General features: G+C 39.0%; 1 protein-coding gene across 3 annotated transcripts in view; it reads left to right on the plus strand.

Annotated features, from left to right (window-relative positions):
- LOC142032815 (glypican-5-like) overlaps positions 1 to 24,327 on the plus strand; it is a 416,769-nt gene that overhangs the window by 288,987 nt on the left and 103,455 nt on the right. For all 3 annotated transcript variants that reach the window (XM_075031958.1, XM_075031959.1, XM_075031960.1), the window contains one exon: positions 10,759 to 10,909. In XM_075031958.1, the coding sequence (XP_074888059.1) occupies positions 10,759 to 10,909 (151 nt within the window). The remainder of the gene's footprint in view (positions 1 to 10,758; positions 10,910 to 24,327) is intronic.

Below are 24,327 nucleotides of genomic sequence, written 5' to 3' on the forward strand. Positions count from 1 at the left end.
CTCCAGAAATTTTACTAGTGATCTGCCAAGGATGGTTGTTTGTTTGCCCTTAAGTTGCATTTTAACCTGGTTTCATAAACAAACATAGCTTATATAATGTTCTCTGCTGTGTCGCTGCCTGTCAGCCTTGCCACTCCCTCCATATCTTTTTAACCCTTTAGGCAATTTTAACCAAATTTAACAGATCCTGAGTTCTGTGAGTAGAGGGAGGAGACTCACTGGTAAAAACACTGCATTGTGAACTCAATCTTTGTGACATCAGAGAACCTCCATGGGAAGCCACCAACGGAAAGGAAAGCCATAGGAAAAAAACATTCAGTGGCAGCTGCTGCTTGCAGAAGTATCTGTTCCTCTCTCTTCATAAAAATGACTTAGCAAAAACATTCAATCACATGTCCTCAGATGTTACCATGAAACCATGGGAGTACAACATCTGGAAAGAGAGAGTCTTGTCTTCTGTCAGATTCATGCCACATGAAATGCATTTGTCTGTTTTGTTACAACACCAAGCTTTCCCAAACAAAAAAACATCTGGGCTGGCCCTTCATGTGGAATAAATTGGAGCAGCTCCACAGAATTCAGTTTGCTGATTCATAGCAGCATAGGCTCCAATCCTTTCTTTTTCTGTACATGTGTGGCACCTTCTAAATAATACAACACATTTAGAAATGTGATATTCAAGATTTCAGAGAAGTCTGGTGGCACTGAGACAGTGTAATTGTTTTTAAATGTGGCTTTGGGTTGCAATGTTATTCAAGCTAGTTAGCTTACATGATAATTTGTGATTTAGCTCCCAACATCAGTACACATTAAATGGGTGACAAACATCATTATCCATCTTCTTACAATATTTTCCGTACTTTATTCCATATTGTATTTTAGTGCTCAGTTGCTGGGATTCAGTGTGGAGGAGACTGAACAAACCACTGCTTCTGTCATGTTATAACATGAAACATCAAATCCAAAGCCTGGGTCTGCTGAGCACTACCAAATAATGCATGTCTTTGATTGTTCACAAGTCTTTCCAATGAAATGTCGAACTTTTCATACTATGAAAATGATCTTCAGCAACATAGAGCTTGAAACCAGATAATTATCCAAGAACATGAAACAGAATTAACATGCACTGGAGCATGTCATGAACATTTCCTTCAGCAGATAAAAAAGGTAATTGCTGTCTGAGTACAAAGCAAGGAGAAAGGTTGGCTCTGTTCCTCTAGACAATTTAGATTGGCCACTGTTTACTCACTTAACCCATAAAAACATGCAGCTTATCAGAAGGATGCCATGCAAGGGCTGATGGAGTGCGACCAGCCTCCTGATTGCAGGCACTTCTCATTTCACACTTCCCAAGTCTGATCAGACAGAAGGTTCTTAGCTATTATTAGAAGTCTAAAACCTGATGAGTCAGAGCTCCTAGTTAAACAGGACATTTGTAAACCACATTAAGCCTCAGCAATAATTAATACATTTTCTGAGCCACATTTTTACTTCAGGCACAACTAAGAGGCTTCATTCTTAGCCTAGAAGAAAGAATGGACATAATTTGGTATGTGGACACAATTTTCCCATATAGAAATCAGACAAGCAAGGAAATAACACTCCTAACAGCTAATGGGAGTGGTTCTGGTTTGTGATTTTGATTTTACAAATTGATTTTCTAATATTAGAAACTAGCAGAGTGTAGAAACACAGGATGGAAGTCTGGAAGAGACCTCAGGCAAATTTACTCACAAATTTATTCAGCCAGGTCTTTCAAATGCTTGAGAATTTTTGTCCCCACCTTCCTCTTGGGAGGCTGCTCCCAAAATTCATAACTCTGATAGTTAAAAACCTTGTTTTCTGCCTTTTTGTTTCTATGCTAGTTTTATTCTCAGAGATCTCTCCATGTTTAAGTGGAAGGCTAAATACATTTATATACAATAATCATATTCTCCCAGTCTTCTTTGTGCTAGGAAAAGCAAGCCATGGTCTTTTAGAGAAGACTTTTCATTTTTTCTAGTCATTTTTTTACCCCCCTGCAAAAGCTATCCCACTTAAAGCTCTTCCTTTCCAAGTACGGAGATATAGTGTTGTAAGCAATGTAGAACAGCCTCATTTGTGAGAGCACAGGAGGCAACACTTGCCGGGCCTGGCATCGTGCCTTTCTGTCTCAGTGTGGCAGAGACACAGTATGTTCATCTCCCAGCCACTTATCCTTGCAGAGAATCACGCCCTCTGGTCTAGTGTATTATTGCAATTATTACAAAAAATAAGTGCAGCTCCCACTGGTGATAGCACTCTCATCCATCTAATCTGTGCATGCATGCTGTGCACTCATGTCTAGAGAAGTTATGGCCCACATTTTTCTTGCCGTGGGCCACATCACAAGCACTGGTGACACTGTCATTCCGAGTACCTTGTTGGCACTCTCAGCAATCCTCTGCCTCTGAAGCTCTTGTATCAAACAGCCACTGTCCCAAAAATGAACTATTTTGAAGGGTCAAAGACCTTTTGTACGTAACTCCTGCATACTCTTCACCAATAATTATGATGCTTACCTTATGTTTCTATTACAATTGTTTACCTTTTTTTTTTTACTTTAACAAGATGCAGAAAGTCTTAATATAACACAGCAGGTTTTTTAGCCATATGCTCTATTTTCAGACTACATGTACTGCAATTGAAAAAGCAGTTTTTATTTTTGGAAAAGACTACACTAAGCTAACTGTCTAAAGGTGAAATTCATGCCTGTGGCAGGGATTAACTCAAAGTATACGTCTAAATTAGGCTCACTAGATACCAGATCAGAAAGATCTTCTTCAGTGTATCACATAATACCAAAAAGTTACAACCCAACACCAAGATAAGACATCAAGGAGAGGTGTCTGCTTGCTTCTTGACCCACCTGACTTACTGAATTCAAATCAGATTTTGTTAATTCTCTTTAAACAGCTGTTGTGCTTGGTTAAGACAGATTATTAACTAGAATAAGTCTTTTTTTTTTATTTGTGCTCACTTTACATCATTCACAAGTAATACTTTTTGGGTGACAGTTTACCCAAACTGTTACTATGAAGTTTTTGCTAAAGCAATAAGATTCCATGGGTGCACATTCTTGTTGCTTCTTTGCAGTGTAATCAGTAAATATGAGAACATACATAGCTTGTGTAATTTAATTCAATGAATATTAAGCTGATCACGGTGCTAGCATTATTCTAGAAATACACTCACCTTTAATAAGCAGTTGAAAAACAGAAACCATAAACATCAAAAGTAGAGGCATTAATCCTGCAGTATAACAAGGCGAATCTCTAAAAACCATCTTAGATTCCTGCTGAAATAATTCTATTACATTTGTAATCAACCGAGGGAGAAATAATCGATTGTAGCTTCTCTACTGTGGAGTATGGATCTGCGGTGGACTATACAGGAAACCAGAGAGAAACAGCCAGATTAGAGGAAGGACACAGAGGGAAAATGAAAAGTATTCAAAGATAAATGAAAGTGTGGATCCTTAAGTATCTAGTGTGTCATCTGGCAGTAAAAATATGAGGAAGAAGGTAACGAGTCAATCTGCATAAACCAGGAGAACAAAAAGTAATCACAGGTAAAGACAGACTTATGCAAATGCAAGGCCTTAAGGACAGATGATTGGAAAGTGTGGAGAAGTTAAGACTATAAAACTAGGAGGAGAAGTTATATGTAGAAAATAAAGGAATGATTGCAAGAAATTTCCACGGAAACCGTAAGAAGCTAAATCCATTGTAGGAATACAGATGCTGTTTCAGAAAGGAGTAATTTAGTGATTTAATGGGGAAAAAGCAAACCAAGACAAATAAAACCACCAATTCCATCAGCTATTTGCTTGAAAAAGATGAATAAAGTCAGAAAGCGAGTCCTAACCTTCCCAAAAGGTGTATAGCTTGTACTGAAGATGCTTGGAAACAGTAGGAGAGATCATCAAATAATTAAAATACTTTGACCAAAAGAATTCTAGAATGAAGCACAAGGTGAAAAACAACACATAAAACACATTAGAAGCAGGTGTGTCATCTCCCATGCAATGTGTAGTGACCCTAAGGAAACTTTATGTCACTGTCTTCCTCCTGCTGCTGGATCTTATGAGCTGGTCGTGCCATGTAAGCCTGTTCTGCTGGGCCTGCGCCTTTCCTTCTGAAGAGGTGAGGAACCGCCCTGGGGCGGTGGGGGCTGCCCTCCTAGTTGAGCGCTTTTGCCTCTGCACTTGTGGAACTGGGAGCAGTGGGGCTGGGGCAGGGGCTGGCAGCTGCTTCAACATTTGGGTGAGAGTTTAATTACTCAGAATTGCACTTATCATTCAAGTGCATGTTCTGCATCATCTCTGCAAGATAGCCTCAACCAGAAACTTGACAAATTTATCCAAAAGACGGCCCCATGGGGAGCTGCAATGTCACAAACAAATACAGAAGGAGAGGTGCATGCGTAGTCACAGAACCAGCATGCTTATTCTAGGCATGGGCCTTTTCAGGTATGAAAGTGCTTCCAGGCAACCTGAGAAACTTGATGGTAGAACAAACAAAAAGGAACTAGAAAAAAAATATCAAAAATGGAAAAAAAGAACTTCCAAAATGCCTCCAATACACTGGGGCAGAGGAGGAAAGGAGGATGTCAGTCCCCACTTTGTGGGCACACACAGTCCGAGACTTGCGCTCTGCATGTTTCGATGTGCTTGAAGAAAGCCTTCCCCCTTCAGTTTATATATATAGATATATACACCAGGAGTATTGGCATAGACAATAAATACAGATATCTGTGCAAGTAAATGCAAGGTACTTATGCTAGAGAGAAAAATATAAAACAAAGGAATCTACCAATATTGGTCCAGTTCCCTAGTTGGAAAAGGTCTAGTCGGGAGAGACACGAATAAAATTCTAAAACCATTGTCAGTCCTTAACTGTGTTGCATAAATTATGTATAGCTGTTCAGCTAAATTATTCTAATATTGTACAGGTGACTTCTAAAGCAAGATGTGTTATGCAAAGGTTATTGTAAGGATCTGAATAAATACAGCAGAAAGAAGCCTTCTGGGGGTGTCGGTTGCTGCAGAAGGTTAGATGTCTGTTTTCTTTAGCTAAAAAAAGGATTTAAGAGTTGAGTGGTACTACCTCCTTGAGTTGTACTACTTTCTGAAGAAACTAGGAGATAATGCATCGGGCCTTTGTGCATTTCTATGAAATAGAGACAAAGCAAGAACAAAACAAAGATGTCTGACAAAATTGAAGACAAATAAGTTCATTTTCCTTATTTATGCTGTAATATATGAATGCTAGATAAACGTGAAAAGAAGCAGCAAAAGCAACTGCCAAATGCTTTTAAAAAAGAGCTAAGAGCATAAGTGGAGGAAAATTAACCATAAATGTTATCTCAAAGGAGAGGGCCCACTTGGAATAAGCATATATATGGCAGTTATGTCTAAAATTTGTTATGTTGCTGTTGTTTTGTGAAATGACAGAACATCTGCTCAGTCACAAGGCACCAGTAAAATGCAGCTTTATGCCTAAAGCAATATGTCAGTCCCTAACAAAAAATATATATAATAGGCTACAAACAAAGGCGCATTGTCTTTTGCAGTTGTAGTAATTTCTGACCTAATAATGGTTTAGAAAGGATTTTTTATTTTTATTTTTGAAAAAAATGAATGGAAGGATTGAGTCATTTATGACTCTTTTCAAGATTAGGCTTTGTACATTATTTGTGCATAAGCTGACAAAATGCTTTGTCTCTGCAAATCACATTTATGTCACTAAAGCACTTTTAAAAAGGCAGCTACTTGTAAGTACTTTGAGAAAAGATCATGCTTAGCTTACAATTTCTAAATGCAGCATATAATCAGCCATTTTTTGATCACTGTGAAAACACCAGCAAGTGTGTGCTCACAGGATGAGTAGACAGAAGTCAGATTTCACCCCAAAGCTGTCTTTTCAGAGAGGAAAAGCATTCACACTGAAATCTGTCATATAGAAAACTAATTAACAAATCCCTCAGGAAACAATTATTATATGGATTGTCTCTGAATATTCCAAGCATACAACTTTTAAGTGCTTTATTCAAAAAGTGTATTCTCTTAGATTTTCATTGTTGTGTTCACTGACCTGAAAAGTCTGAAACTGTGGTGCAAAATATAATTTAAAAACTTATTTTCTGATTAAATTAGTTTATTATCCTACAGCTTGGAATCATCCCCTCAGATATACATGCATATATGACCCCTCAGAAAATAGACTAATCAATAAAATTGATTGAAATTGATACTTTTATCAAATAGTTTTCACAGACCTAAACAGTTATTACTTAATTAATGTGTGGAAGTATTCAACTGGGACATGCCTTTATGAAAAACCATGAGAATAAATTTATATTCTAACACACCTGTGGTCAGAGTGAGAATTATGGTTAGACTCATCATAGAAAGCTCAGGGGTTGTGTGTCACGTGCTCTTTGAAGCCTCTGAAGTCTGAAGGACTCTTTTATGTGACCGGGAATGTGTGTGCTACATCATCAAGTATTAATAGGGGAGAAAGACAGCAACCATTCTCATATGACTTCTTTCTTCTCCATAAAACCATACATCAGCAGAACTTTTTTTTTTAATGTCACCTAATGTTGGTACTTTTGCTGGAATAAATAAAATGCATGAGGATAGTCATCAGTATCTGACTCAGAGCTGAATAGTAATATGTGATTTTTACCTTTCAGCTGAATCAGATACAGATACTAAAGCTTTCCCATAGAAAGACTGTATAGTTTCTCAAAAACCCTTTAGATGTCTGTGAACCTGATCCAAAGCCTACTGCAGTTGGGAAAATTCCTGATTTAAGTCGGTTTTCAGTTGGGCTATACAAATCTTATTGATCTATTTATATAACCTTTTCATGAGGAAAAAAAAAGATGTGGCAAAAACTTGAAGATTTAATGTTTAAGCTGTTAGGATTCCAGTATTTTCTAGAATCTTAGGCAGCAGATATCTTCTCTTTTGTGAAGGTAAAGGTACAAGCACCAGTGCCCAGCCTGAAATCCATTGCGATTGTCTAACCAAAACATCAATTCTCAGCATCAAGAGACTGCACTCCCAGGCTGGAACTATCGTGCAGAGTTGCCAGAGATCGCTAGATGGGATTATGCATCAGCAGGCGGAGCATAAGTCAGCAAAAAAAGGCTTGTATAAGAGTAGGGTTTAAGCAATAATAGAAATGCCATGACTGACTCCAATCTCTGATCTCCAGTGTTAAATATGGGCAAAGGGCTGTGTTTCTCTCTACAGCCATCTGTGAGGAAGCAAAAGGTTTTAGTGATTGGTGGCAGCAGCTAGGAGAATTGTTCAGGCTTTTTAACAGATCATGGCTGCCTCTGAAGATGCCTTGAACCTTTGTATGACCTCCAGCTCCTCTGTTGGAGACCTCTCAGTCCCCTAGCCACAAAGCATTACAGGCATTCCCTGTCCACACCCATCTTCTGAACCTAGCAGAGCTTAATAAGAAGTGAAGGTTAATGTCTTTCATTATGATCTTCTAAAGCTCCACCATCCTAGTTCATCCTGATGCAGTCTGTGCTATTTCAGTGCAGTCTCAGGCCTTTGAGAAAGGTTTCAATGATTCTATGAAAAAAGGAGATGGAGAAATGCTGGCGTGTGCTTTGCTATCACACTGAAACAGTGATCTCACTGAAGTCATGTGGCAGTAGCCAAAGGACAAGTGTTCCTTCAAAATTTTAAAGGGATTAGATCACAAGTCAGTATGCAACGGTGACATTGCCTTCCTAACAGGGCTGCACGGTGTGGGTGGATCTCCTCACTAAAGTGGCTACATTATTTCATCTCCTGGAAAGGGTTTATTTATAGATAAGCCATTATCTCTACACAAAGTTGGGCTCTGGTCCATCGTTCTAGGTGAATGGTAGCCACAGATGAAAAGTCATTGGAAGAGGTTGGGAAAGGGTATACAAGGTGAAAAGGGTTGGTAGGTCGCACCTGAGTTGGCTTTAAGTGGTAATGTTGAACTTGTGTATAAGGGTTCTGTGTAATTTGATGGCCATCTCTACTGGCAAGCCAAGAAAGAGCTGGGTATACCTTCATTAATATGGGCAGGAGATGCAGAGCCGAGCTACAGCTAATCTCTTTTTGTAGTGAAGACACTAAGAACCCAGAAGTCTGTAAAATGCTGCAGTGCACCATGTTGAAAAGCTGAGCTTGTTTCTTGGTCTTTGTCCAAGAAGGTGGTGCATAGTTGATTCAAGTGTTTACTTGTTTTGAGCAGAGGTCAGGATTGAGCCATGAGCACTGAATGAAATAAAATTTTTTAAAAGAAGGAGTACCTTAACAGGCAGTAAACATTTCTGCTTTGACTGGTAAACAGTCATTAAAAGCTTTTATTAAATTTTTGCATCCATTCTGTTCACCGCTTAGCCATTTCTTTTCATTCTGAAGGATTATAACTAAGAATGAATGAGTCTTCTCTAATATGGTCAGGACACAACACATCTGTGAAAGAACTGAGTTATCTTGCTCCCTCATAGGCAAGTTTTTCCAATTGTTTAACAAAATGTTGTTTTGTATTGCCATGACATCAGTCTTTACGCCTGTGAATAACGAGCCTCAACATTAAGCAATTTGTTTATAGAAAACAGTCATGCAGTAACAATTAGAGAGTGTTTAATGTGCTTCCCCACTAGACTCCATACCCTCTCCTCCCACTTACTGATCTTCCCACTGCAGTGTGAAGTTATTTGTGTCTTCAGAATGAGCAAACAGATCTTTTCAGTGAAAGGGTGAAAAATTTCCTGAGTTCTGCCATATAGAAGTTGGCATCTGTTGTTCCGTAGAACAGGATCTCTGCTGCACTGATCCAAGCATTTGTCAGCCCTGGAGTGCAGGATGGCAGCTCACAGTATCTGAAGAAAAAGGAGACTATCACACAAAGCTTCCCACTACAGAGAAATTGCTGCATCCATCATCATCCTTTCAACCCAGTTAATACAGCTGTATTAGCCCTGTGCTCCAGTTCCTCCCCCAGCTCCCAGCCCACCTCCTTTTTAGTGTGAAATGTGTTTGAATCTTCAAAGTAGCTACATTTCAAAATACATTTTGCTCAGTACCAAGAATAATCAGAGTCCTCTGTGATAAAGCAGATCAAAAAGCCTGAAATGGATCTGGAATACTTTGGGGGGAAGATACTTGTGATGAAGGGTATTGGATAGATCCAGAATCTGACTAACTTTGAGAAGCATTACAAAGTCTTTCCATTTGGTTAAAATATTTCCACATAACTAGAATAACAGGTCCTAATCATACCTTGTCATACCATATGAGCAGAGCTAACATGAACAAGGTTTTCGTAACTCTGAAAAAGAGACAAACAAGCTGCTGCCTTTCAAAACAATGTTCATATGCATTGTAAGTTGAGTTTCAGCAACGTGAAGGAAGTGATCAGAAATACTGGAATGACTCTTCCCATCACTTAAAAACAACACCCTCCCAATGTAATTTTCCAACAAGATTTGGAAAAGAAATTGGTAGTCACTCACAAAATGGGGGTGATAGGTGGGGGGAATGGAAACTCGATAGTAACCAGGGCAACTTAGCCAGGTTGTGAAAAAATCCACTCTGCGTCAGGGTATTTCCCTATCCCTGGGCTGTAGGGGAAGCTGAGCTGTTGGGGTTTTTCTCTGGAAAAGCTGTCCCACCTTCTCTAATACCCTGAAGCATGCTTTGCACTAGCAACAACAAATACAGGCTGTTGAGGAGGGTGGCCTCCGAGGAACATGGAGCACCCTGGTTCTGAAATGTTGTACAAAAATGTCACAGCTCCAACAGGAGAGGTGCCATGTAGCTGAGTAGGTGCTCCTCTCAGGTGTGGGGGACAGGTTCAAGTTCCTGAATCATACTTCCTTGACAAATGCCTTATAACAGAATGTATTAGTCTAAGCCAGTTACTTCATTTCTTCCCAAATAGTGCTGTTCTTGTTCCCTGGATAGGCTGGGTTTAGATTCACTGAAAATGAAATGGTATTTTTCATTTTTTGTAACTACCACAGCACTAGTAGTAGGCAACTGTTCATGGTGATAGAAGCAGAAAGTCATCTAAAGGTCAAACAGATGAGTTTGGGGAGTAAATATGTTGTTATAGCACATGTGACCTTGTATGATACATTCAGATTTATTTTAGAAAAGGCTTTCTTATTCTGTACTCAGTCCAAGAAATATATTTCAAGTGAAATTTAATAAACAACTTGCAGTTGGTACAGGCATCTTAAATGACACCATCTTAAAAATCATACCCAGGGGCTAAGGTTTCCAAATGACCAACCCCATAATGAAAAGTAGCAAATACCCTCAACTTTTAAAAGATTGTTAAGTATATTGTGGTCTTTGATTGTAAATAGCGCAAAAAAACTACTCAGACATCTGGCAGATTGTACCATCATTAACCAGTGATCTCCAAACTGTGGTTTGCAAGAGGAAAAGCTGCAGGACCAGAGCTCCCTGTGATGATATTAGTAGATGTGGTGTTTTCAATTAAAAGTTTGATGATCAGTGTCCCTGGTCATCTGTGGTGGAGAAAATTTGATGGTATAGTCTGTTATTCCAAAATATTTGGATGTCACTGCCAGAAAAAACTCCAACTTGAGGAGCCGTTCTTGAAAGTGAATGAGAAAGTGCTTGTTGTTTTATAAACCCAGCTTGGTCACCAGAGGTAGGAACTGTGTTAATATTCTGATAATTGTTGGTTTTTTCCATTTTAGCTGGATTCTGAGAAGGCAAAATTAAAACTGGAAAGATGGGCTTCCCCAGATGCTGGCAGTGGGGGTGGAAGAAGTGAAGAGATGGAGTCAAGCGGGGATTGTGATGATGAGGATGGCTGTCAAGGATCCGGTGACAGGATTCACACAGCAGGTAAATACAGTTTCTATAGGCACATACAGAGCTTAGAAATTCATAAATGTCACAATTAAGTGGACAGAGCTAAGACTTGCACCACTTGAATTACTGTCAAAATCCTACTAAATTCGAAGGATTCAGATCTTAATCTGTGAAGAGCTGCAGTAAAAATAGAATGGTACAGGCAGTAACCCAATATAATTTAACACTTGGCATGCAGATAAAAGACTTAAATTTGCTCTGGGGAGACCTTCTAGCAGCCTTCCAGTACCTAAAGGGGGCCTACAAGAAAGCTGGAGAGGGACTTTTTACAAGGGCATGTAGTGATAGGTCAAGAGGTAATGGCTTTAAACTGAAAGAGGGTAGATTTAGATTAGATGTAAGGAAGAAATTCTTCCCTGTGAGGGTGGTGAGGCACTGGAACATGTTGCCCAGAGAGGTTGTGGATGCCCCATCCCTGGAAGTGTCCAAGGCCAGGTTGGATGGGGCTTTGAGCAACCTGGTCTAGTGGAAGGTGTCCCTGCCCATGGCAGGGGGTCTGGAACTAGATGGTCTTTAAGGTGCCTTCCAACCCAAAACATTCTATGATTCTACGATTAGAGTCAATAAAATATCTGCAATGAAATCTAGATCACAGAAATACTGGAAGAGCCTTCTGAGAGAATGTGGGCTATTCAAAGAAATAGAAAATTAATGTCCTTATAGACTGTGCTAAGTGTTAATGTAAATATTTATTGGTTGCATAATGATACTGAAGGATGATCCAAACAGTGTTGGCTAAAAGTATATATTATTGAAAAAACACGTGAAGTATTGTTTTTTTTCTAGTGGTGAGCTGCTGGTTAAATAAAATTTCTTGATAGTCTCAGATATGCATTCTGCAATATTTCTTCATGAAATTATTTGGATAATATGTCATCAAATGTAGAATGAGCATCAGAATCTAACTTAACTTCCACCAAAATATTGGCAATTTAATACATAGTTAGGTCCTTACTATAGTAAGTCAATAAGAAGTAAGATGTTTCCTTCTAAATACTTGATATTACTGGTTTATCTTATCTGGAAGTTCTGTTTCAGCTCATCAAAATGTAACTGCTTTAATTACCATAGTGTGTGTAAATATAATTTGGTTTGGATGTGCAAGTATATGAAATACAGGTATAATAGTGTTGAAAAATAATGCTCGTTAAGATGGCTGGAACTCAGGTAAGTTTTAAACTGCTGCTTCATTCAGCTGAAATAAACAAGTGCCTCTTCCTTGTCCCTTTACCACTAAGTGGAGAGTGGGAAAAGGTATCCCATATTCAAGTAAGACTTGCAAACAAGCTGTGATTAGTCTGTAGTCAGACTTCAGTTGTTCCTGTTATGAATATTTGTTCAGGAAAAACGAGTTTAAACATGTATTTTCAAATGTGTGCAAAAAGTTAGATTACATTTGCAGTACCAGATTATAAATACCTAAAATTTCATTTGCATTGACCAGCTGTATGATCAAGATACATGAGGTATTATAACATGGGGGCAGTATTTTTTAAAATTATTAAATAATTGCGACTAACAGATGAAGTAAAGATTTTCACCATCTTCTCACCAATGTTTTTGAGCAGAAGAACTTTGACACAGTGTTATTTTAAAACTATTTTCTTAACTTTTTTTTTTATTGTTTATTGTATTATATACATAAGCAATGAAAAGACTGCTAGATATTTTGGTCCCTGGGGATTTGTGAGGGTAAATACTTTAATATGCTTTCCTCTCTATGTGGAATAATAAAAACAAAAGCCAGGTGTTAACTACTCTTCAGTGAACAATTAAACTATTAATACACTGTTTTGTGAGGATATGTATGCATGCTTACATGGACAATGGCAGATTTCAGGTGTTCAAAAATAAAAACTCGAATACTTTCAAGACTTGACTTACATCTGGCTTTAATAATGGAAAACTACTTAATGTCTCTTTTTCCCTTTTTTGCAATCTATTTAATTAAAATATTTTATGCTGATATCATCCTGGATGTAAAAGAGTTATATTTCTATAACTAGCTGTTTCAGAATTTAGTAGGGTTTATATCCAATTAAAAAGGTAATTACAATTAATGTTAGAAAATGGTCTTGATTCATAACAGTAAGAATAAGTATTTCATTGTGTGACAATAGTAATGTTGTTTCATAATTAGCTTTGAAATATTGTACTATATACAAGCCACTAGCAGTAAATCTGTTTTGCATATCTGGATACAATTAAGAGATAAAATGGAGTAATCTCATTATAGAGCTTCTTTGCTTTAATAGAACGTTACAGAAATAAACATCAGATTAGTTGAATTTCCTCTTGCTGCATGTCTGTAAGATGGTGTTTTTAATTGTACAGGCTGTGAATTTGTTATATTTCCTAAACTTAAAACCTTTCAAGCACATCTGACCATTGTTTTGTAGAAGTGGAACATGACAACATTGATTATTCTTTGCTTGCTTGAAGTACATAGTAAGCTGAGACATGAATTGAAGCTAAAGCTAAATCCCAAATAAAACCCTGATTTGAAGCTTAGTAAAGTTAGTGGGAATATTGTTACTTACTATGGCAGGTTTGGATAAGACATAAATGATAGCTATAAAATGACACTGCTCTCATCAGTGCAGGTTGTAGTGTGCAGTCATACAGTAGAACAAAAAGAATAAAAAAAGAATAAAAGCCTTTCAAAACAGACTTTTTGGCAGAGCAGTCATGCTTTTAGCAACAGGTCCATGGAAAAGAGAAAAGAGGAATGGATTTCAATGTCAACCTCTAAAATGCTGAATTTAGAATGTCGTAAAAATGTATTACATCTGACATTTATCTAAAACCTATATGAAAATAATATTTACAGTTTATGTGTTGAGAGACCTGCTTTGAGCATTGCAAAAGACTCAGATTGCTTTTAAATAGTTTCTGAAAACCTACTGAATGCTCATTCCTTTCCACCTCCCAGAAAAAAAAATTACCTTTTGATTAACAATAAATTGCCAGGAGTTTCATCAATATCTAGGTTACCATCTTCAAAACATCTTCTGTTCATAACTATGAAAAGATCCCCCTGGACAGGGTACATTGCCATCTCCCCAGTTTGCTTTTCCAAATTGTTAACAGAAGGCCTGGCTCCTAAGTTTTAGATTTCAATGTGTACTGGGTAGGTAAACACAGAAGTGGTTCTGTGCTTGTATATTCCAGCCAGGTGCGTTGTACATATGCTTTAGCCCTGATTTTTTTCTGATTGGGGATTGCTGTCTGTATATTTCAGCTCATCTTGCAATGGATAGTAAAATCCTGTCCTTTTGTTTGGCACCTTCTAACCTTTGAGAATCATTTCTGCATATCAGTTTATTTTATTTTATGTCTTCAATTAAGATACATAGCTATCTATTATTTAGTGCTGGTTTTTTTACTTTCGTTACAAATAAGTCTTTGCTCGCCAAATTCATCATTATCTAAAAAGATCACCACTTACTCCTTTAATCATAACGGGCTTAATTATCTATTCTGTATCATGCGTGTTTATCCAAATGATTTCATACAAACAAGATAGATAAATTCTCAGGAAACCAGCGTTCTCTTAGGAAATTATGCATGGTAGAAGACACTTTAAAATGTCATGTTCTCACAGGCCTCACCAATTACCGCAAGTACCTCTTCTTGGGGAAAGCTGTGGAAACAGCACTGTTTCTCAAGCAGACCCATGTGTTATTTGTTGGCAAGTATCAACTTTTTAATGACAACATCTGTTAATCATCTTTGAACAAAGCTTTGTTAGAAGAGATTTAGGAAGAGAAAAGCAAGCCATATAAATCTTGAGCACGGATGGGGAAGTCCTGCAGGTTTCTAGGCAGAAGGGCAAAGCAGCATCCCGGTCTGAACCTTGCTTAGCACTGTGTGCTCACATAAGTATAGTCTTACATTAACTTTGATCACCAAGCAAGTCCACTGATGTAAGTGCTTATTCTTAAACCCTTACAGGACTGGGAGGGGGGCGGGTGGAGAAGAGCAGGGATTGCTCAGTGCCTTGCAGGATCAGGCCACAGGAATATTTACTAGGAGAGGGATCAGCATCCTGCTATTCATGAAAAGGCAGAACAGCAACAGATTCACATTGTGTCCTGCCTCTCCTCTGTTCAGAGAAAAGGAAAAATGTTTCCGTCTGTTCAGTGAAAAGTGGGAAGGAAGTTAGTGCAGGGGATTTCCCATTCCCAGCTGTGCTGCACAACTGTTGTGACAACCAACATTAAATCTCCATTGAGGGAAATCATCAGGTGATTAGCCATTAAACAAAGTTTAGAGGAAATGTTTAGACCACAGGCAGGGACTTGGGTTTGGTGCAAGCCTAAAGGCACCTATATAGAGAGCTCTAGGCTTTGTGGAAGTTGTGGTGCGTTATGTTGAAGAAAGCTTGTACTGACACCACCTCTTGGCGTGGGTCCATATGCACACCTGTCTGCAGATAGGAAGGACCCAGGTATTCCTGGGCTTGCTCACTAGCATGTATCACTGTACTTTATGTGAAGCTGTATGTTTTGCATAGCCAGTGTAAGACAGAAATTAACCCAAGCTTCTTTCTAGAGGAGCCTGATACAGTATCATGCAAAGTCATAGGGAATGTAGCTAGCGCTGGACTACAGCTGTCCTCTTGCTGGCAAGGCAGACAAACAGCACAGCTTAAGGGAAACATATATTTTAACCTACCCTTGGGCCTTCCTCCACTGAAGAGAACAGACAAATTTGAAATGTCTGGTGTACATGAACTGCAGTCTTTGCACCAGTTTCACCACTCTGTGGGTATAATCTACATATGGGTCAAAAAGCTCAGCCTTCAGATGGGGCATATATTAACTCCACTCCTTCTGACATGCCTTGAAACTTTAGATCATTGGGAAATAGAGACATGGATTTTACCTTTCCCGTGGCTGGCTGCCTGCTCCACACAGAGATGGGTTTCTGCTTTGTCCCCATCCCAAAAGCAGTGGGTTTTCCATGGAATAACAAGAAGTGCCTATCCGGTGCTGACCCTTAGGCACAGCAGACTTTAAACAATAGTTTAAAATCATATCTGTCAGTAAACATTCAATAAACAAACACATCCTGTGACATCCCAGCCAGTCTTTGAACATAACTACGTGTCAAATGTGCTTTATTACTGTGATTTTTGCCAAATGCTTATCTAATTCCAATCACAGTTTTCTTCTGTACTTCTTCCTAATTCTTTCATGAAGCTCCCCCCCTTTAATAAGAACTTTCTTATTTCAGACATCTCAGTTGAATATCCTGCTTATTGTCACATTTCAGGGCCCGAGTGGGAACCTGTAACAAATGTACTTTGTTAGCACGTTCAAATGATACGATTGCAACCTTTGGCTTTTGTCTTGGGTTCAGCTGGGATAGAGTTAATTTTTACAGGAATTTGGGAGGTGGGGGGCATAGCCGGGGCAGCTGACCTGAACTAGCCAAGGAGCTATTCCATACCATGTGACATCATGCTCAGTATATATATAGGGAGCGGGCCGGGGGGGTGGATCCTTCTTTCGGTGGGGGAAGTGGCGGAGCGTCGAGTCCCGGGTGGTGAACAGTTGCACTGTGCATCACTCTTTTTGTATACTCGTTCATTAGTACCGTTATTGTTGTTGTAATTCCTTTGTGTTGTCCCAGTAAACTGCCTTTATCTCAACCCTCGAAGTTCCAGGTTTTTTTTTTTCTTCTTTTCTCTCCTCCGTCTTCCCCCCATCCCACCGGAGGGGGGCGGGAGGAGTGAGCGAGCGACCGCGTAGTTCTTTGTTACCGGCTGGGCTAAAACCACGACAGCTTTCTTCTTGGCTGTTTAGACACTCCACAGCCTGAGTGCATCTTTCTGCTCCAGACAGAGTATCAGAAGAGATAGTCCTGGTTGTAGATTTCTTCTTCAGGGCATATGTGAAGGGTATTTTTTTGCCCCAGAATGCCTTTATAAGTGCAGAGAAGTAAATTTGTTTTTTTCTTAATGTCTTCTGTTTGATCTGTATCTGCTCTCAACAGCTATGGAAAGTTAATGTATTTTTCTCACTGCTCATGAATGTTTTCAGAATCAGTTTTTTCTTTTTGAATATCAAGATTCTTTTATCCTTTATTATGTTATCATTCTCCCAGCTTGTCTGTCTTTTCTAGGCATCAATATTACTGTATGAGCTGTCATTTTAATCATACTTCATTTCCATTCATCATGTTACAGGATGCGCTTACACTTGTATTTATCCAAATATGTAATTGTACAGCTGCTGATTTTGTAATTATTAGTACAAAACATCAATATTTTGAGATCATAATATCTGCTGGCTGTCAGCCACACTCATCAACTTCTCATCACCACACGTCTTCACTTTCCTCACAGATGATCCTAGCTCAGAGAAATATGGCATTTTCAGTGTATTCCATCTTCCTTCCTAGAGAAACCTCTGCATCATGACTCATCCCCATCCCACTGCCTTGCATAGCCATTTTTCTACATCCTTTGTTGCACAAGACATTTTATCTCTAGCTCCGTTTTTAGAGAACCTGTAAATTCCTTTATTGCCCTTAGTGTAAATGCCTCATTCTATCCACAAAACAGCCCAGTAACAATTTAAGCCCTTATATAAGATTGATTTTTAAGAAAACTCAGTGGTTTCAAAGCTTTATATTTGTCATTTGGGGTGGTAGATAGATGAGCATCTGTCAACAGGAGCATAAGCAAACCCTGCCAGAGGGCCTTCAGCATGTGTGGGGAGAAGCAGGTGTTCCACAGCTGCAAATTTCTGGCTTTGGCTTCTGTTGTAGAGGTACAGTTTTGGAAGAGACATTGGAGCAAAGAAAACAAAAAAAACCTAAATAGTCAGGGTGAAAAGTACAGCTTTTGATTCATGCTAACTGAACTTGGTAGGATCTGATCCTGAGATGAGTTACTTTGGACTGGTGGTTTTGTCACACTGTTATCTCGTGGGCACGCTTTGCTAAGTGTTTCTCTGGGTGACAGTGACATTTCCTGCAGCCTCTGTTCTGTGCAAATGGGATCAGAAGATGGCTGACAGGGGCCTTCTGAGAAGGGGATAGGAAGAGAGAGCATTGCAGGGTGAGGGAGGGAGGAAAGAAAGAAAGCAAGAAAGAAAAAGGTTTCCCTACCTCTCTATCCCTGATTAAATCTATTTTATAATCTACCAACACAGGGATAAGGTATTATGTGTCATTTTAGTGTCCTTCATCACACAGTATAATTTAAACTGAAATGCATATGAGAAGTATATAATCATTCCTAATCCTTCCTCAACCTCTGCATTTACATGACAGTTTGAGGTGTAAGGGAAAGGGATTTCAGTTCCTGCAGATTATCACTCCTAGACCTGAGGTGGGAAAGCTCCTAGTACCACCAGCTCTCCTGCTCGGATCCATACAAGACAGGAGCTTTTGCCAAGTTGTATAAATGACTTTCTACATGACCAGATAAACATGTCCCCTGTAGGAATTTCTCTAATGCTAATCAGAACACTAGTTAGAGGAATAACAGACTGAGCGCCAGCTCTGTGACTCTGAACAACTTTGGTACTATCTTTAGTACCTTCAAAGAGGTAAAAAGGTAATTGGGGAAATGCAATTTTACCATTTCACCAGAGAAATATAAATTACAGCACATTTTTGATCATTTTAGCACTGTTTAGACAAAATCAAAAGGTCAAAGCATTTCAGCTGCTTAGGGTATAAAGCCTTCCAATATGCTGTTCCGTAAGGGGAAATAACCATTGGAGAGATCAAGATAAAGACATTTGGGGCTTAACTGTTTGCAGTAGTTCTTTATAAGCAGTCATCAGAGACTGCATTGTAGATCACTGAAGGGTAATGTGCTTTTACCACCTTTCTATTAATATTACCAGTAATCTGTGTCCTTTGAATGCACTTATTACAGCAGAACAATTTTTACTAACTTTGTCATCAATATTTTATCTAGTTGCTTTCTGCAGGAGCAACTTGATGTATACATATATTTCTGAGATGTGTTTTGAAAACAGCCCTAAACTGAAAATTCATTGATCTGGTTTTCCAATGAATTCCCACTCACCAGCGTTTCTCATGTTTTAATAAAATGGACTTTTTTTTAAACAAAAATACCACAAAGCTGAATGGCCCCAAACAGGAACAACATAGTCAGACCACAAAGAGCATGAATGAAAAGAGGCAACTTGGTATGTGATAGCTAAAACTATGAGAAAGGTAAGCTTCCAAGAAAAATTGCCTTACTAAACACATGAAGCAGAACATACTTCTCACTTCACACCAAGAGCAGTCTGCAGGTAGGTACTTTGACCCCATTCTCATAATGCCTACTTCTGTGAAAGTCATTTGCAAGCATGAGGCTGGCACCCAGAGTTTAGAGGCCAAGCTAAACGGAGAGTAAAACCAATCCTCCTCAAGTAACTCTCATGAACTGTGTGATTTAGATCCTTCTGACAAGAAATTCACTTAAGAGCTGTAATATCTCGGTCATGCCAAGTAGCGATAGGATAAATTTGAAGGCTAAGGCAATTTGCCCCCAAAACGCCATAAAGCCAAAATTAATTAAGAGGAGTTAACAATGAAAGGTCCTTCAAATTACTTCAAAATAGATAACTCGTGTAACTTAATGGAAGCTCAGTTTAAAATGCTAATGCCATTATGCTATAAGTTATCGAAACAATCCGGCAAGCCTAAGGAGAATGTTCACCTGTGAGTTAGTCTTCATGCCACACAAGGGAACACTTACCTGGTCACACCTAAGTGACAGTGATGTTAGTGCCTGCTCCAGGTACTGTGCTGTGCCACGTGGCACCTCTGCGTACCTTTTCTCCTCCTCTTGAGCCCTTGCCTGCTCACCAGTGAAGCAGAAGGAAAGTGAGGAACTAAATACAGTGAATCGCTGTGCCATTTAAACCCCACGCTGCTTTGAAGCATTTGCCATGCTACTTTGTTGTAGGATTTTAGTAATATCCAGAGCTCTAGCTGTGAGAAGCCATGTGTTTGCACATGGGGATATCTGGAGGAAAAAAACCCACACATTTCTCCAAGGAAGGAAGATAGTAAAAGCAAACCTAGGACCTTGTTTATTCCAGAGGTAAATTATTCCAGGTTAATTATGGTAAAGTGATGAATTACTGCAACCTTAAAGGCTTTAATAAACCCTCCGTCATCTCTCACGGCATACAAGAAAGAGGCAGATAGCGTAGCTGTTTGGCAGTGGAAATAGAACCAAAAGTCACTGACAAATGAAAATACAGTTTCTGTTTCTCCCTGCTGCCACCTTCCTTTGTTTTATGATTCATAAGGAAAGCCTAAACGGTTGCTGTACTTTTAAAGGAGGAAAAGAATTGCTTTGGTTTGTTTTCCCTTCCTCCCTCCCTCTCTTGAACCAATGTTTCTTGGGGGTGTTTTGTCTTTGCTTTTAGGGAGAAAATGCCTTGAGTACACCAGGTATGCTTTTTGAGGTTTTCTGTTCCTTGATTGTCCATTTTAAGGTCTAATAATACTCCTAAAGAAAGCGCTGTTGTGCCTGAAGCCAACAGATATGCCATCAGAATGTCTCAGCTGACAAATTTAGGATCAAAACAATACCCTGAAAGAAAGCACAGTTTAGTTTTACAGTAACAGAGAGCTGTTATACTCAGGTATATAAATCAGCAGGTGATTTTGCATCTGATTTATCCTACAGTGTCTCCTGTCTGCTGGATTTTAAGAGTCTTCTTTTCTGTCCTTTGATCCTGAAAGCATTTAAGTAATATTTCACTGAAATTTAACACTTTCCAGGATGGACAGGACAGTTGACACCTTTCAGAGGCATTTTAGGGTGATGTGCAGATTCAAGGAGGCTATAATGCCATCTGCTAGCCTCAAACCCAGGAACTGGATATAACTTGCAGAACAGTGAAGTTAGAAACCTAATTGTTTCTGTATGACATGCTGGAGTGCGGAGCGTGAATCTGTGCATGAACCCAGTTTGGGGTGAAGTCTCTAAATTATGGATTACTAAGGGTCTTTGTCAAAGTTCTCAGTGATGGCAAAGTCAGCTGGATATAGGATCTTACAGCACCTCTTCAAACACCATTTTTAGTCTGGTTTCCTTCATTTGCCTCAATTAATTACCCTTCACGTATAGTTGCATCAGAAGCTTTTCTTTTTCCGAATTACATCTCTATTCCTATTTCAGGTTCCTGAATATCACAATCAGAAAATGTTTTCTGTCCTTGTCTTCCTTGTCTTTTAGGATTTAGACAGATTTTCTAACATTCTTTAGGCTGTCTTCTTTAATCAGTCTCTCAACCCCCCTATTGTGCTGGCTCTTCTGTGAATGTCTAATAGCTTGTCAAGCCAAATTTGAATTATTTCTGAAAGTAAATACCATAAGGAACCAACCAAACTTTGAGTAGGACTGAATCATATTTTGAAATTAGGATAATTTTTAGATTTTTTTAATCTCTTGAGGTATCCTGTAGCACATTAGAGTTTGTTCATCTTCTAAATAAACACTTCTGTCAAATTTGCAAATTAGTCTTTGTTTCAGCAAGCTCTAAGTCCATTTCCTATTTTAATGCTTTCTGAAAGGATGCACATTCTTCATCTAGATATGATTTGCACAAGCAAACTTACCTTGCACAAGTGACCTACCTGGGTAGCAGCATTCCCCAGAAAGGGATGAGACCCAGTTATCTGGTGCTGTTTAGAAGAAATGTAATTAGCATTTTGGAAGAGGTGAAAGCAATACCTGTATATTCTGGTGAGCAAATAATTGAATAAGCAGATAGTATGGCACTGTGCTGATCATAAACTCTCATCTGAAGTCCAGATGAAGCATGAATATTAAACAGTGATGATCCAGGTAGCATATGAGGGTAATAACTACTCTTTCAAACTTTATTCAATTTCATTGTAAAAATCATTAAACATTCTCAAAAATTACATTTAGCCCATTTACCATTGAATTGTTGTCTGCAATTAGCAGTTAATTCACAAAGATAAGCAGGACTAGATCAGTGTGGGAAATGAAAAACCCTTTGAATCACTAGAAAGTAGGTACATTGAAATCAGCTGATGAAGGGGGTGAAATTCCACATTGTGCACGCCCAAGGCTTAGCCATTATTTGCACAGAGAACCTCAGAAATTCTCAGCTTTCAAAACTGTTTGCCATTGATCTCAAATTAAAGAGATTAAAGAGAATTTGCCATTGCAGTACTGAAACTGCCAAGTGATAAATCATCATCTGATATTTATAGCCCAAAATTAAGACTGGTGACTCAGACACACTGCTGCTGACCATTTAGCAGCAAAGTCCTAATAATCCAATCTGAAGGAATAGCTTTCTGATGTGAAGTCAGACAAGTAATTTCCTATCTAAAGTTTGATTAGATAAAATCTTCTGAACATGCGCTTGTAACGGAACAGCCTGTTTAGATACGTACACTGCTGCAGCACATGCAATATGCTGTTATAACTAAAAGCAGCACAAAGAACATTTGCACTAACCTGAACATGCTGGGGGAAGCATAGCGCCCAGGGCTAAACTATATCAGGATAAATCTCTTACACAATGGAAACATTAGTGCTGGTGGGGGAAATGAAGTTTTCATCCTATAAAAAACCACAAACTTGTTTTTGTATTGAAAAGGTACCATTTTCCAAAACTGAAACATTTGGTAACATATGGAATTGGAAGAAGATTAATTTGAGGGGATATTTTTGTAGGTTTTTAATACGAGAGGAAAAACATAGATTCAAGATGGAACATTTTGCCACCTGCAAAAAAAACTTATAGTTTTTAAAGCCATCTAGTAAGCTTGATATTTTCAGCCAGAAAGTTCTTCCTGATTTAAAGGCATTATATTACAGAATTCAGGAGAAGGAATAAAGGCCAGAAAAAACCGAGATGGGTGAGTTTGGCCTAATTCTGACCCAATAATCATCACTGGGAATTTTGCCATTGACATATTGAGATAACAGTTTGAGCCAGCAAATGAAGGGTTAGATTCTGCTGCCCTCCTCCATGGTGTGCAGGATGGTATCCTTCAGTAGTGACGCTTATGCCTAAGAGGCTGCCTGCAAAGTTAGTGCTCAGGATGAACTGCAATGACGAGCCTGGCCTGTGCCAAAACATAGAAAATGGCATTGTTTCAGGTTAAAGACCAGTGACACTGTCTTTTTTCTCATATCCTGATTCATATAATTTACAGAGGTCATGGCAGCATTTCAAAATCAGCTATTGATAATAAAGCATGCTGTCAAAACTGGGACACAGTCCCATTTCAAGTTTAAAGTACAGAATTCCATTACAACAGTTTAGTACAATTGTAGCCAAGCTGGAACATTTTATTGCTCGTCATAAAAAGTACTTGCAGAATAGTCCTGGGAATTGAAATATTCATGTTATGTTCACACATTTAAAAAAATTATTATTTTTGAAAGTGACCAACTACTTATGTTCACTGGAAGTTAGTTTTTCTCTCTCTCTCCCTGGACCTCTTCATTTTTTATTAAAGCCACAAGGACTGTAATTTTTTTTTTTTTTTTTTTGAGTCTGTGGTGTGAAAAACATTTGTGTGTACCAGGTGGTCTGGTAAATATCTGCTGCATTTGTGTTCATTCCACTGACCTTAGGTCGGGGAATTTTTCCTGGAAGTTTCTTGCCTTACCCCTGAGGGTGGGTTTTCTGCTACACTCCTCCTCCCAGGTTTCCATTTGGTTCTGCTAGCGGAACCTGTTTGTTGGGGTTGAAGGCAGGGACGCTACTGCCTGCCACAGCTCTCCCCCAGCGTCGTCTGTGTGGGCTCACCATCGTCCTTGTGGGTTTCATTACAGCCCTCCAAGTTATGAACTAAAGCATGAAACCAGGCGAGGTGCTGCCTGGGTTTTGCTTTTCCAAAGCTGAGGAAAAACCCTGAGCCTCAACAGAGGCTCCAAGTCCTGAGCCTTAGAGTCACATTCAATTCATATTTGGAGGCTTTTCTTGCAGTTGCAGAGCAATTCTTTGATTGGCACTATCGCATCTTCGTATGTTTTTCCCGTCAGACGAGGATGCGTGTGGCATTGCCCTGTAAGAAAACCAGACAGCTTTTCAAGAATCTCACCTATTGAAGTCCAGTCATTGCATCCACAGATTCAGTAACTGTACATGGAAGAACTTTCTCTCTTTCTCAAACACACATGCACATGCACGCTCCCCCCCCCAGCCCAGCAACACTCACTGGTGTATGTTGTTCCCTGTGGCCTCCTGATTGCATGGGCTTGGGAATGTGGAGTTTTCGTAGAGCAGAGTGTTTCCTGCTCAGTCCTTCAGAGGGGATTCCTGCACTGGTGAGCAGCATGTAAGATTCCTCTGAAAACAGCATCTGAGTGTGAATCTCTCCTGTTCCCAGTGAATGTGTTGGATATGCAGTCC

Source organism: Buteo buteo, chromosome 7, assembly GCF_964188355.1.
Source record: "Buteo buteo chromosome 7, bButBut1.hap1.1, whole genome shotgun sequence".
Lineage (NCBI taxonomy): Eukaryota > Metazoa > Chordata > Aves > Accipitriformes > Accipitridae > Buteo > Buteo buteo.